The sequence below is a fragment of the Moschus berezovskii genome, chromosome 16 (assembly GCF_049115385.1).
Source record: "Moschus berezovskii isolate FMDL1 chromosome 16, NW_MosBer_1.0, whole genome shotgun sequence".
NCBI lineage: Eukaryota > Metazoa > Chordata > Mammalia > Artiodactyla > Moschidae > Moschus > Moschus berezovskii.
Genome location: NC_142475.1, coordinates 17,313,886 through 17,329,519, shown reverse-complemented (window position 1 = coordinate 17,329,519; position 15,634 = coordinate 17,313,886). Strand labels below are relative to the sequence as shown.

Here is a 15,634-nt window from a genome sequence, read left to right as displayed (position 1 = left end):
CTGATTCAAATGCATTCTTTTTAATATCTGAGTAATACTCCACTGTGTATATGTACCACAGCTTTCTTATCCATTCGTCTGCCGATGGATTCGTCTTCCATGTCCTGGCTATTATAAACAGTGCTGCGATGAACATTGGAGTACATGTGTCTCTTTCAATTCTGGTTTCCTTGGTGTGTATGCCCAGCAGTGGGATTGCTGGGTCGTATGGCAATTCTATTTCCAGTTTTTTAAGGAATCTCCAGACTGTTCTCCATAGTGGCTGTACTAATTTGCATTCCCACCAACAGTGTAAGAGGGTTCCCTTTTCTCCACACCCTCTCCAGCATTTATTGCTCGTAGACTTTTGGATAACAGTCATTCTGACTGACATGAAATGGTACCTCATTGTGGCTTTGATTTGCATTTCTCTGGTTATGAGTGATTTTTATGAGTAACTTTTGATTTATGATTATTATGAGTAATTTTTAATATACATTATATATAAATAATATGTTACAAATGAAAACTGTTAAGAGAGTAAATCTGAGACTTCTCATCATAAGGAATAATTTTTTCTATTTCTTTAATGTTCCATCTATATGTGATGAAAGGTGTTTTTTAAACATCTTGTGATCCTTTCATGATGTGTATAAGTCAAATCATTATTATTATACACCTTTAGCTTAAACAGTGCTATATGTTGATTATATCTTAATAAAATTAGAAGAAAAATGAAATTATTAAAATTTAGATCAAGGCTAAAGAGAAATACCTTTACTTCATCATAAATATATCTATATAAATGTAGATCAATGACAGTTGTACCCAGGTGAAATCAGTAAACTCTATGAAAATTCATATAATTGTAAATTTATGAAATGTTCATGTTTTCTATATTCTGTTCTTTGACATTAAGGCCTTTAAATGAAGGGGCTGATATAAGCTGTCTCACTTTCAGTTTATTTCCTGGGGTAAATATCTCTAAAATTAATTTTGCAAATTGTTTTGTAGCCAACCTGGTGCTACTCAAAGTACATAGAAGCCTTAGAACAGGAAAGGATTCTTCTTAAAATTCAAGAGGAGGTAGAAAGAAAGTTGTTTGCAGGTAAGTTTTGCTCTTTGTTTTCAGGGTTGCTTTGTTATCTTCTATCACAGATTAATTTTAGACGGTTTTGCTAATGATTACTTCACTGTTTCTCTTATTTTCGTGCAGCCACACCGTCTTTTACAAATTTCAAGTCTACTGCTTCCACTATGTCTTTGAAAAAGACTGTATCTTCCCACAACATCCAGAGTGAGTGTCAAGTGACAGTCTGATTTCAGTTCTTTCTTCCTTATGGTTAGAACTCTACCTCTCACCTGGCCATCTGGAGAGGGCAGAAAGGGATGAGGACTGACTCCCTCCCAATTGCTCTGACCCCCAAGTTAGGAGAACTTCAGAGTGTAGGTGTCCCATCTCTTTGTCTCTGTCTTCTTCTCTTTTGCTGAGGAGGAAGAACTATGAGATATACCCAACACTGCATACCATTTCCAGACTGACAGCACTCACGGAGTGTATATCCTGCTGCTGGGTACAACAGAAGTTCGTAGACTGAATTGATCAGTCCCATCCACGTCCCTCTGACTCACACACTAATGCACATGGACATCTGCACAATGCGTACACACACACACACACACCTACTTACACTCTCCACTAACAAATTAATAGGCAGGAGTAACTTGCCTCCCTTTTGAAGGGCATAATCTCCTGCATAGGAAGGCCCCTGGGGAATGATCATTTATTACTGGAAAAGACTCTGATGCTGGGAAAGGTTGGGGGCGGGAGGAGAAGGGGACGACGGAGAATGAGATGGCTGGATGGCATCACCGACTCTGTGGACATGAGTTTGAGTGTACTCCGGGAGTTGGTGATGGACAGGGAGACCTGGCGTGCTGTGATTCATGGGGTCGCAGAGAGTCGGACACGACTGAGCGACTGAACTGAACTGAACTGAACTCCTTATCTAGTTTTCTCTTACACAAAGAACATTTATAGAAGAATGGGCTCAATTTTCCAAGGTTTTGCAAGCTGAGTTTTTCTAAGTTCCATTTTCCCCAGATTGGGAATACAAGAAGGAACTGATAATTAATAACTGAAAATCAAGCTGGGGTCCTTCTCTCATACAGATACTGATGTGATTATACAGTTTTGATCAGATACTAATGTTAGAGTTTTTAACAATGCCCTTAGAAAGTAGTATTACTAGTGTAATATAATATGTGTGCAACCCATTGAACTGAAACTCAAAGGACCCAGTAGAAGTCCCATTTCTCTTCTGTTCTGTAGCTTAGATTTTTGTTTCTCAAAATCCTTAGTTTGCTGGTTCTTGGGAGGATATGATGATCAGGCCTTTATGCTCTTAGCCTGCTCATCTCTCTTCTTTTCAGATTTATCCTTAACCACTGTGCTCCTGTCCGTTCCCTTACCCCTCAGATCAACATCGCAGTGCCTCCAACATTAGGGTGTGCTGACTCATTTGTTAACTTTTTTGATCCTTCTTACAACTCTTAAGTTTTTGTTGTTGTTTTGGATTTAAATTTTCTCTCACTGATTCTGTTTCAGTCATTTCTTCTTTTTTTCTTTGCAGGAATTCTTTAAACCAAGTTTTAACTAACATGGAAGCACAAGTGATTTTTTGATGGTCTGCTTTAGAGCAAGCCTGTCTTCTAAATAAAGTTTGGCTTTACTTCCATAGTTTAAAAATTACAGCTCTTCTGTACACATAACATATAAGACTATAAAAAATAACTTTAACTCTTTTAGAATAAAACAAATTCTATCTCAGAAGTATCAAAATGTTTTATCACAGACCTGAATGAACCATGTTTTGCTCCTTAAATAGTCTTTTAACAAAAATGTTCCTTGAGCATTCAGTATACAGTTGACCCTTGCACAACATGGATTTGAACTATACAGCTCCACTTATATGCAGATATTTTTCAATAGTAAACATTACAGTACTCCAGGATCTGTGGTTGGTTGAATCCACAGAATCCATATATACAGGAACCATGGATACAGGGACCTGCTATAAGTTATACAGAGAATTTCAACTTTATGGAGGGAGGGTTCAGTGCCCCTAATCTCTGTGTTGTTCAAGGATCAGCTGTATTTGGTTGGCAGATACATTCAGCAAGTGGTTAGGGATATTCCTAGCAATAAATTGACCCAAAATATAGAGGGAAGAGCCTTCCTCATCTTGTCCGTATCCCTATTCCCAACTCTAAAGAAGCTGTATATTAAATCTGTGTGGCTCTCAAACTTCAGTGTGCATAAGACTCACTGTAACATTTGCTAGTAATGCAGATTCCTGGGCTCACTCTCTGAGAGTTTGATTGAGTAGTTCTTGGACAGAACCCAGGAATCCCCCTCTTTAATGGACATCCTAGTTGTCTGTGTGATAAACTGTTAGGGTAGCAAGAGAAGAATTTTAAAAGGCAAAAGCCCACTTATTAACTAGAGACAGTAACAAATCTGCCTGCAATGCGGGAGACCTGGGTTCTATCCCTGGGTTGGGAAGATCCCCTGGAGAAGGGCATGGCAACCCACTCCAGTGTACTTGCCTGGAGAATTCATGGACAGAGGAGCCTGGTGGGCTACAGACCATGGGGTTGCAAAGAGTCGGACACGACTGAGTGACTGACACACACGTGTAGCAGAGAGAACCCAGACGTCTACGTATCTTCTTTCCTAGAGGGAAAGGAGAATCTGTAAGAAATTATTTGGGAGGATGGACCTTCATCATCTGTTTGCCTTGGGACTCAGAAACTCCAAGGACTGTGACCTAGGTTAGCAGATTGGAAGCATTAGACTTCCACTTTACTACCATCCCAGAAAGTATATTCAAAGTAGAAACTACCATTCCTGATTCTTTAAAGAGTTAAGCATTGTATAGGGGGAGAGCATCAGGAGAGAGACTTCAAAGATCCCACTTGTTTTCTAAAGCAGTAGGTTTGGACACTTTTTTTTTTTTTTTTAAAGCATCAGAACCCTGTAGTTTCCTCTGTTCCCATACTCCTGTATTAGTCAAGAAGTTTGTATCTGTTTCCCATTCATTGCCTTTTTAAAATTCCATTTGTTTTCTGCCTTTTGATTTTAACTAAGCATCTTATGTGATTCCATTTTCTCTCTTAGTGTACCAATTATACTTCTTTTTAAAGTTGTCTAGTCCCTGGAGAAGGGAATGGCAATCCACTCCAGTATTCTTAACTGGAAAATCCCATGGACAGAGGAGCCTGGCAGGCTACAGTCAACAAACGTAAAATTACTGTTAAACACTCAACAGTATTCTCCATTTTTTTTTTTAATCCTTTATCAGTGGATGAGCATTACCTATTTGAACAGAAGTGTGAAAAATAAAATTGTGAATACGTCAAAAAAAAAAAAGAAAACAGAGAGGATCCTTGTTGAAAAAGCTGGGCTCTTTCGGTTAAGATTTTCTGTTTCAAGGTGGAAAAAAATTCTACTGAGGAAAGTACCTACAGTAGTAATTGATGGTATATTTTAGTGTCCTTTGGAATCAGGTCTGTGTTGATAATAGATTTATCTTCAATATTTCACTAGCAAGGAAGTGCATACATAAGTGTCAATATATACATAGTCAGATTAGTATAACTGTATTTCGCTGAATAAAAAATAAAGAAGTGAAGCAACAGTCTTATGAGAGAGAACAGTTGAGCTTACCTTTACAGTAGGCAGAAGAGGTTCCTCATCCCCAGCCTGGGGCTGTTCCACCAGGAGGTCCTCATGGGAAGCTAAAGGGAAACAGAATGGCATCAGGACAGACGTGAGGCTGCTTACAAATATCTCAGTATTTTTTTGTTTGGTGGGGACAGGGGAGAGGTTAGTAAATATGGACTGAGCTGCTCTTCAATCCTCCTCTTTGCTGGAGGAAGTACAACAGAGGAGACCAGCAGATAGGCAATGAGAGAGAGTGCCTGCATTTAACGGTGAGAACCGAACCCATGCGGAAAAGGGAAACGTTAAGCTGCAGGCCAGCTTTCAAAGACAGACACCCAGGACCCTCCTGCCTGTTGACAGCATCTGGTAAACCACACCTATCTTCTGGGTTCTACCTAGATCACTGCATCCTCAGGTCCGCTGTTTCAGGTATTGTACTGGCCAAGTCTCTGAGAGTTTATTCTTTTTTTAAAAAAAATTTATTTATTTTAATTGGAGTCTAATTACTTTACAATATTGTATTGCTTTTGCCAAACATTGACATGAATCCGCCCCAGGTGTACATGTGTTCCCCATCTTGAATCCGCCTCCCACCTCCCTCCCCACGTCATCCTCTGGGTCATCCCAGTGCACCAGGCTTGAGCATCAAACCTTGTTAGAGGATTGAATTCAATTCTGCCTTTCCAAATAGTTATTATCATCATGGGATATTATTTCCCAGGCTTGATTTCCAAACAGTGTTTGCATGTCCACTGAGTCAGTGGCTGTTCAGACTCACAGAAGTCATTTATTCAGTGGGACAGTTCATTATGCAGAGGAAGCCTAGAGTGAACCTGACTGTCTCTGACCCAGTTATGCATTAGATTTACAACAAGAGTCATGGTCACTAGACTATCACATTCCACTGTTAGCTTTCTGTGACAATTTCCCTTGAGTGTATACTACAATGTTTAATCAATGTAAGGTTATGATAATGGAACACAAAACAATAACATATATCTCTGATGATAATAAAAAAAATAAAAGTTATCTAGTTAGTTGCCCTAGAATTTGCAATATACATTCACAGCTAATAAAAGTTCACATTCAAATAATACTCTGCTGCTTCATGGCTGCTTCATGGGTAATGCAAGTATAATACCTTTTAACAGAATTTTCCAATTTCTCGCTCCTGTCTCTTATCATATTGCTGTCGATTAATTTCACTTATCCATAAGCTATAATTGCTGAATGCATTGTTGATGTTATTACTTTTAACAACTGTTTTCTCCTAGGTCAACTCAGAATAAGGAAATAAAAGGTATTATTTTACCTTCATTTATTCCCCTAATGCTCTTTCATTCTTTGTGTAGATCTGAGTTTCTGACCTATACCATTTTCCTTCTCTCTGAAGAACTTCTTTTAATATTTCCTTTATGGAAGGTCTCTTGTTTGCCTTAAAACATCTTTATTTCTCCTTTTCTTTTGAAGGGTAATTTCACTGGATACAAAATTCTAAGTCTTTCTTTTTCTCTTTCAACCTTTCAAATGCTTCACTCTCTTTTTGCATGGTTTCTGAAGAGAAGGCAAATGCAATTCTTTTCTTGACTCTCAGATTCCTTTAAGATTTTCTCTTCATCTTTGACTTTCTGCAATTCAAACATGATAGGTGTAGATTTTTGTGTATATGTCCTGCTTGTGATCTCTGAGCTTTATGGATCTGTAGTATTGTGTCTTTCATTAATTTTTGAAAATTCCATCATTATTACGTCAAGTGTTCTGTTCCTTTTTTCCCTGCTATTTCATTATGTACATGTCACACCTTTTGTAAGAGTCCCATAATTCTTGGATATTCTTTTCTTTTTCATCGTTGTTTTCCTCTTTGCATTTCAGTTTTGGAATTTTCTGTTGACTTCTCTTTAAGCTCACTGACTCTTTCCTCAGCTGTATTTAGTCTGTTCATAAACTCATCCAAGACATTCTTCATTTTTGTTTCAGTGCTTTCAGTTACTAGCATTTTCTTTTGATTCTTTGTTTGAATTTCCATCTCTCTGCTTATGTTACTCAGATGTTCTTGCATGTCGTACACTTCTTTCTATTAAACCTCTTAGCATATGAATCATAGTCATTTTAAGTTTTTGGTCTGATCATTCTGAAGTCTCTGTCATGCTGATTATGATTTGATGCTTGCTTTTTGTCTCTTCAGATATGTTTCTGTGCCTTTTAACATGCTTTGTAATATTTTTTTGAAAGTAAGATATGAGGCATCAGGTAAAAGGAACTGAGGTAAGTGTGTTCAGGTATGTGAGGTTTAGTGTGTGGGATTTTGTATTTATCTGACTAGGAGTTAGGCTGTATTTAACGTTTGCTGTATCTGTGGTGTTAGTGACTGAAATTTCCTCTTTGTCTTTTTATTTTCTTCCTGTGCTCTTGGGTTTTCTTAGAGATCCCTTAATAGGGTCTGAGGCTTGCAGTTCTTTTATCTGTAACCCCTGACATTATACAGGAGTGCTATTGATGTGGTGATAGAATGTGGCAGGAGGAGAAGTGTTGTATAGTCCCGTGATTAGATCTCTTTCCTTTCGTGAGCCTGAGTTGGGTATTTCCCCCCTCCCATGTCAGTTAGGCTTTGGTGAAAACCACAGTCTGTTAGGCTGTGGCAGAATAGTTTCTGTTGAGGGCAGGCATTGTTAGGAAGAATGGATATATTCCAAAATTGTTACTCTGTCCTTCCCCCTACCAGAAGCAGGAGAGGGGAGTTTTCTCTGATGGAAATTTTTATATTATATATATTTATATGTTCATTTTTGGCCTACCCTGAAAGCATCTCACAGCATGAGTTAGTCTCAACTTTTGCCCCTGGAGTCAGTTTCCTTATATTAGTGCTCAGGAAGAATCTTCTCATCAGTTCTGCTGATTTCTTAACATGCCTTCAGGGCGTTTTCTCCTTCTCTCATCCTCCAGTGGATGACTGCCTTATTTCAGATTCTTACCACCTTGGATATGAGTTTTAATTAGTATCTCTAAAATAGAAGTTTTTTATTTAGCATGACATACATATAAGGCCCTCCTGTCTTGTGATGTAAACAGTGATTCAGATTAGACATTTGATCCTCTGGGATGCTATCTTTGATATTCTTATCTCACTGCAGATTTCTAAACAGCTGCATGAGTTATCACTCACTCTTCTAACACTGTAGCTTGTTCATTACTCTATAACAGCACTAGTTACACTGCTTGTAATTTAATTTCCTGGTTGAAGCTGTCATTTGAATTTCAGTATCTTACATAGAACATCTGTAAAATAGATGTTCTTTAAGGATTTGTTGAAATGAAAGAAATATCTGCACTGTAAAATCTCTGGAAAGTAAAAAGTCACTGCTCATTGAAGAAAGTCAGTATAATGCTATTCAAACAATGTTTTCCATTGGTATTTTTGTAATTAGAAATGCACAGCAAAGTGGCTTGTTTTATATAAAATATATTCAATAATCTTGGTTGTAACTACATCATTTTTCCATATTTATGAAAATAGATCTATGCGTCATTGTGTCAGAGAATAAATTAATACTTATTAAGTCACATTCAATCACGTAAATCACGTTAGGCTTGGATTTCTCAGTTTTTGGCCAGCTGGTTCTCTGTTGTGAAGCTCTCTCCTATGCAATGCTGAGTGTTTAAAAATATACCTGGCTTCCACACCATGTGCTGGTAGACCTCCTCGGTTATCACGACCCAGAATATCTGCAGACATTGCCAAATCATCCCTAATTGAGAACTATTACTTTAGACTTTGGAACGTTTTTGATTTTTACTTTTTGAAATCCCTAATTACAATGGAATCTTCAGATTATACTTATCTAGCATATCATTTTTTTTTAAAGTATCACACCTGCTAGCTCTGTAGCACTGCCAACAGTGCCTTCTAAAAATGACAACTTATTTGTTTTAGTGGTATCTGTTTTACATCCACTTGAATTTTTTCTTCTTTTATATCATCTTTGGAAGTATAATGCCTAAAGGAGATGCTCAACCAATGTTACTGAATTAATAGAACATAAAGTAAATTCCTTATTTATATTTAATGTCAGTGACATACATTATATTTTAGGTAATCTTAAAAGTGCCCTTAAATCTGCATTGGATTTGTACAAATAAATAAATAAATTCTAACTGAGCTACATGTTTACATCTGATATGCTTCTTGATTTTATAAGTCCTCATAAAGAAAAAACAACTTACTTTTAGAAGTCTTACATTTTAAAAACACACAAATTACTCTGTAAACTGTGAGCTTACACCCTTCAATACATTGGAAAATTGAACTTATATTTTCTTTATATTATTGTTTGCAGTGAATAACTATTTTGAAATAAATGTAATAATGCAATAATCTATCAGTAATGTGGCCAGTTGAGTCAGATTCAGATTGTGGACATTATTTTTTTCATAAAAAATTTAGTTTTAAAGGCATAACCTAATTCATGTTACATTTCTTAAATGTGTGTGTTTATCATTTATTACATAATTGAAAATTATAGTGTTTAGTGATGGCATCACTGACTTAATGGGTAAACTCCGGGAGTTGGTAATGGACAGGGAGGCCTGGTGTGCTCTGATTCATGGGGTCACAAAGAGTCGGAAACAGCTGAGTGACTGAACTGAACTGAATCTATGAATAATTTGTTTCTTAATTGACATACCCTTTTTAAAAATTACAGTAACCTTTTTACTTCTGAAAGTATCTCGGTTGGTGTATATCCAAAGATTCAGCAGAAATTTGTTCTAATCTTGGATCTGTTACTGTCTTTCTGATATAGAGCCATTTATTTTTGCCTTTTTGTGTCTTAATTTACTTATGTATAAGTAACAAAGTGTACTTTTTTAGCACTAATATGTAATTCTGTGAGTTGATGATATTGGAGATTTTTTAATCTATAACTGTATATAGAGTTTTGGTGTATTCCTCAATGAGCAGTTATTTCCGTATTTTAAATTAGAGACTTAGGTCAAAAGATAAAGTGGGGGAGGGTTCAAGATGATAGTGTAGGAAGATCCTGAACTCACCTCCTCACACAGACACACTCAACAGATCTACAACTGCATATGAAATAATTCCCTGACAAAGGAACCTGAAAACTGGATGAATAAAGCTTACACAGAAAAGGTTAAAAGAACACCGGCGAGACCAGTAGGAAAGGTGGAGATACGGGCTCACCAAGGAAAAACCCACACTCCAGATGCAGTAATTCACAATCGAGAGGTATCTCAAAGGCACAGATCTTTCTTCTAGATGAATGAGGGATTCAAACTCCACATCAGGTACACAATCTTCTATATACTGTAAAAGAGAGATAAGCACCCAAATACCTGGCTTTGAAAACCCAATTGGGAATATGCACAGGAAAACTATAGAACCAAGAAATGGGAAACCTATTCTTAAAGAGCTTGTGCATAGACTCACTTGACCTGAAAACCATCGCAGAAACACCAGTTGGAAGAGTTCATGAACCATAGGAAAAGGGACCCATGTACTAGTCTTGAAGCATCTTTTTAAAGAGGCAAAAATCAGATGGGTTACTCCTTGAGGACTGAGTCACAGGCAGGAACCATTTATGCAATCTGAGGCTACCTTGCTAATGACAGTACTGGTGGGCACCACCTCAAGGAAGTGGATCCAAAAAGATACTGCTGTGATTTATGGTAGTATAGTCCGAAATCGGGGAGCCGGATTCCTCCAGTTCCACTTTTCTTCTTAGGAAGGGACTCTATTCTTAAGTTCAGTTCATTGCTTAGTTGTGTCCCAACTCTTTGCGACCCAATGGACTGCAGCATGCCAGGCTACCCCGTCCATCACCAACTCCTGGAGCTTGCTCAAACTCATGTCCATTGAGTCGGTGATGCCATCCAACCATCTCATCCTCTGTCGTCCCCTTCTCCTCCCGCCTTCAATCTTTCCCAGCATCAGGGTCTTTTCAAATGAGTCAGTTCTTCACATCAGGTGGCCAGAGTTTTGGAGTTTCAGCTTCAACATCAGTCCTTCCAGTGAATATTCAGGACTGATCTCCTTTAGGATGGACTAGTTGGATCTCCTTGCAGTCCATGGGACTCTCAAGAGTCTTCTCCAACACCACAGTTCAAAAGCGTCAGTTCTTTGGCGCTCAACTTTCTTTATGGTCCAACTTTCACATTCATACATGACTACTGGAAAAAACATAGCTTTGACTAGATGGACCTTTGTTGGAAAAGTAATGTCTGCTTTTTAGTATGCTGTCTAGGTTGGTCATAGTTCATCTTCCAAGGAGTAAGCGTCTTTTTATTTCATGGCTGCAGTCACCATCTGCGGTGATTTTGGAGCCCAAGAAAATAAAGTCTGTCACTGTTCACATTGTTTCCCCATCTATTTGCCATGAAGTAAAGAGTCGGACCCGACTGAGCGACTGAACTGAACTGAACTGAATGGGATTGGAGGCTATGATCTTCGTTTCCTGAATGTTTTAAGACAGCTTTTTCACTCTCCTCTTTCACTTTCATCAAGAGGCTCTTTAGTTCTTCTTCACTTTCTGCCATAAGGGTGGTGTCATCTGCATATCTGAGGTTATTGATATTTCTCCCAGCAATCTTGATTTCAGCTTGTACTTCCTCCAGCCCAGCGTTTCTCATGATGTACTCTGCACATAAGTTAAATAAGCAGGGTGACAATATACAGCCTTGACGTACTTCTTTTCCTATGTGGAACCAGTCTGTTGTTCCATGTCCGCTTCTAAGTGTTGCTTCTTGACCTGCATATAGATTTCTCAGGAGGCAGGTAAAGTGGTCTGATATTCCCATCTCTTTCAGAATTTTCCACAATTGATCCACACAGTCAAAGGCTTTGGCATAGTCAATAAAGCAGAAGTAGATGTTTTTCTGGCAGTCTCTTTGCTTTTTCTATGATCCAACAGATGTTGGCAATTTGACCTCTGGTTTCACTGTCTTTTCGAAATCCAGCTTGAACATCTGAAAGTTCTCGGTTCATAGACTGTTGAAGCCTCACTTGGAGAATTTTGAGCATTACTTTGCTAGCATGTGAGATGAGTGCAATTATGCAATAGTTTGAGTGTTCTTTGGCATTGCCTTTCTTTGGGACTGGAATGAAAGCTGACCTTTTCAAGTGCTGTGGCCACTGCTGAATTTTCCAAATTTGCTGGCATATTGAGTGCAGCACTTTCACAGCATCATCTTTTAGGATTTGAAATAGCTCAACTGGAATTCGATCACCTCCACTAGCTTTGTTCGTAGTGATGCTTCCTAAGGCCCACTTGACTTTGCATTCCAGGATGTCTGACTCTAGGTGAGTGATTACACCCTCGTGGTTATCTGGGTTGTTAAGATCTTTTTTGTGTAGTTCTTCTGTGTGTTCTTGCCATCTCTTCTTAATATCCTCTGCTTCTGTTAGGTCCATACTGTTTCTGTCCTTTATTGTGCCCATCTTTGTATGAAGTGTTCCCTTGGTATCTCTAATGTTCTTGAAGCGAACTCTAGTGTTAAAGGCACACACAAAATCTCACATTGTCTGAGTTCCACCACAGAGGCAGTCATTTGAAAGGAGCCAGTGTCCAACCTGTTTATTGATCTTGGAGAACATCCTGGAGGTGCAAGAGTCAGCTTGGACTTCCCTTATGGATGGAGATATGGCAGCAGCCATTTGGGGAAGTCATTTTACTGCAATAAAAATGGTGATGGCAACTGCCACTTTGGAATAATCCCTCTAGCCTACTAGCACTGGGTGCTGATATGCCCACCAGCAGGATGGCTCCAGCATCAGGTCCCCCCAGGTCAAGTAGGCAGCCATACAGGGACCCAGCACTACCCACCAGTAGGCTAGTACCAGCCTCCACTCCCTTCAGGCCATACAGGCAGCTGCATGAAGGCCAGATTCTGACTTCTGTAGGTGACAGCATCTGAAGAAGACACGGACTTAACTGATTCAGGGTCCAAACCTGCCTATCAGGGCACCCTGTATAGTCAGCCCTGCCACAACCTAAGGAAATATACACAGCCCACATAAGGGGCACTTCTAGAGCAAATAACTCTGATGACCGGAGGGGAGCATTCTGCTGAGCCTCATATGGCATCACCTGTATAAGATACTTCTCTAACATCAGTAAATACAACTGACTGACCTCTGTCTAGAAATAAACAGTCCTGGGCAAAATGAGGAGACAGAGGAATATCTTCTAAAAGAAGGAAGAAGACAACTTCAGAGGAAGAACTAAATGAGGTGATGCTAAGCAATCCACCCAATATAGAGTTCAAGGTAAAAATCATAAATACGCCCACCAAACTTGAAAAAAGAATGGAAAATATAGTGAGATTTTTCAGAAATGAGAAGAATCTGACAAAACCAAAAAATACACAGTAAACAGTCTATTAGATGTTACAGAAGAATGAATCATCAAGCTGGAAGACAGAGCAGTGGAGATCACCAAGCTGAACAGAAGAAAGGAAAAAAGAATTTTTTAAAATGAAGATAGTTTAAAAGACCTCAGGGATAACATCAAGAGTACTAACGTTTGCATTATAAGGTTAGAGAAAAAGAATAGAGAGAGAAAGGGGTAGAGAACTTTTATGAAGATATAATAATGGAAAACTTCCTTAACCTGGGGAAGGAAACAGACATCTAGGTTCAGGAAGCACCAAAAGTTTCAAACAAAGCGAGGCCAAAAAGATCCAAACCAAGACAAATTGTAGTCAAAATGGCAAAAATTTAAAAAAAAATTTTTAACAGTAAGGAAAGAAGTTACTAGTTATGAATAAGGAACTCCCACAAGACTCTTAGCTGACTTTTCAGCAAGAAGTTTGCTGGCAATAAGGGAGATGCATGATATTTAAAGTGGTGAAAGGCAAAAAATCTACAGCAAAGTATACTCTAGCAAAGTTTTCACTTAGATTTAAAAGAGAGATAAAGAATTCTACAATCAAAACCTAAAAGAGGGGCTTCCCTGGAGGTCCAGTGGTTAGGACTCCATGCTGCCACTGTGGAACTGGCTGGGGAACTAGCTGCACAATGTGACCAAAAAAACAAAAAAACCAAAACCTATAAAAGAGTTCAGTCATCTTTGGTAAAAACACTCAACAAAGGGAGTATAAAGGGAACATTCCTTGGCATAATAAAGACCATATGTGACAGATCCACAGCCAATATACTCAACTGTGAAAAGCTGAAAGCATTTCCTCAACGATCAGGACCAAGACAAGGATATCCACTATCATCAGTTTTATTCAACATGGTATTGGAACTTCTAGCTGTGACAGCTAGGTAAGAGAAGGAAATGAAGGAATCAGATTGGAAAGAAAGAAGTAAAACTATCACTCTTTGCTGATGGCATGATACTATCTATGTACAGAAAACCTAAACAGTCCACTAAAATAATTTTGTAACTAATGAATTTAGTAACAGGATACAATATCAATACACAGAAATCTGTGACTTTTCTATAAACTAATAAAGAACTTTCAGAAAGAGAAATTAAGAAAACAATTCCTCTTAAAATTGCATCAATAATAATAAAATACCAGGAATAAATTTAATCAAGGAGGTAACATGTTCATTGAAAACTTATAAGACACCAATGAAAGGAATGGAAGAAGACACGAATAAGTGGAAAAGTATTCTGTGTTCATGCATTGGAAGAATTAATATTGTTAAAATGTCCTAACATAGTAGTTAAAGCAATATACAGATTCAGTGAAATCCGTATCAAAATTTCAATGGCATATTTCACAGAAGTAGAACAAATAATTCTAAAACTTGTGTGGAATCACGAAAGACCCAAAGAGCCAAAGCAATCAAGAATGAAGAACAAAACAGGAGGCAACATGCTCCCTGATTTCAAACTATACTACAAAGCTACAATAATAGAAACAGTATGGTACTGGCACAAATACAAACACACAGATCAGTGGAACAGAATAGAAAGTCCAGATATAAACCCACACATCTATGGACAATTAATTTACAACAAGGAAGTAAAAATATACAGTGGAGAAAAGACAGCCTTTCCAATAAATAGTGTTGGAAAAACTAGATCACTATCTTACACCACATACAAGAATTAACTCAAAATGAATTAAAGCCTTGATGTAAGACCTGAAACCATAAAATTCTTGGAAGAAAACAGGCAATGTCTTCATTGACACCAGTCTTAGCAATGTTTTTGTGGATACTTAGTGGGAGAAAGTATGTGTGTCAGTCACGTAGTCATGTGTGACTCTTTGTGATCCCATGGACTGTAGCCTGCAAGACTCCTCTGTCCATAGAATTCTCCAGGCAAGAATAGTGGAGTAGGTTGCCATGCCCTTTTCCAACTTAATGAGACAAGATATTTGCAAATCATATATTTGACAAGAGGTTAATATTAAAAATATACAAAGAAGTCATACAATTCAACAAAGAAAAAACATCCCTGATTTTAAAATAGGCAAAGGACCTGAATAGACATTTTTCCAGTGAAGACATATAGATGACCAATGGATACATGGAAAAGTGTTCAGCATTACTAATTATTCAGTTCAGTTCAGTTCAGTCGCTCAGTCGTGTCCAACTCTTTGCGACCCCATGAATCACAGCACGCCAGGCCTCCCTGTCCATCACCAACTCCTGGAGTTATTAGGGAAATGCAAATCAAACCCATAATAAAATATCATCCATAACAGTAGAATAACCATTATTAAAAAGACAAGAAATAGCAAATGTTGGTGAGGATGTGCAGAAAAGGGAATTCTCATACACTGTTGATGGGACTGTAAATTGGTACAGCTACTATGGAAAACAGTATGGAGATTCCTTAAAAGATTATGAATATAACTACCATATGATCCCACTATTCCACTTCCAGGTATATATCTGAAGAAAATGAAAACACTAATTTGAAAAAATACAATCCCTATGTTTGTTGCAGCATTATT

At 38.0% G+C, this 15,634-nt stretch overlaps 1 protein-coding gene across 4 annotated transcripts in view; it reads left to right on the top strand.

Moving 5' to 3' along the window:
• RGS22 (regulator of G protein signaling 22) overlaps positions 1 to 5,731 on the top strand; it is a 146,009-nt gene extending 140,278 nt beyond the window's left edge. For all 4 annotated transcript variants that reach the window (XM_088844689.1, XM_055432559.2, XM_055432558.2 and 1 more), the window contains 3 exons: positions 994 to 1,087; positions 1,196 to 1,276; positions 2,613 to 5,731. In XM_088844689.1, coding sequence (XP_088700815.1) covers positions 994 to 1,087; positions 1,196 to 1,276; positions 2,613 to 2,623 — 186 coding nt within the window. In that variant the 3' untranslated portion in view covers positions 2,624 to 5,731. The remainder of the gene's footprint in view (positions 1 to 993; positions 1,088 to 1,195; positions 1,277 to 2,612) is intronic.
• The last annotated feature ends 9,903 nt before the right edge of the window (positions 5,732 to 15,634 follow it).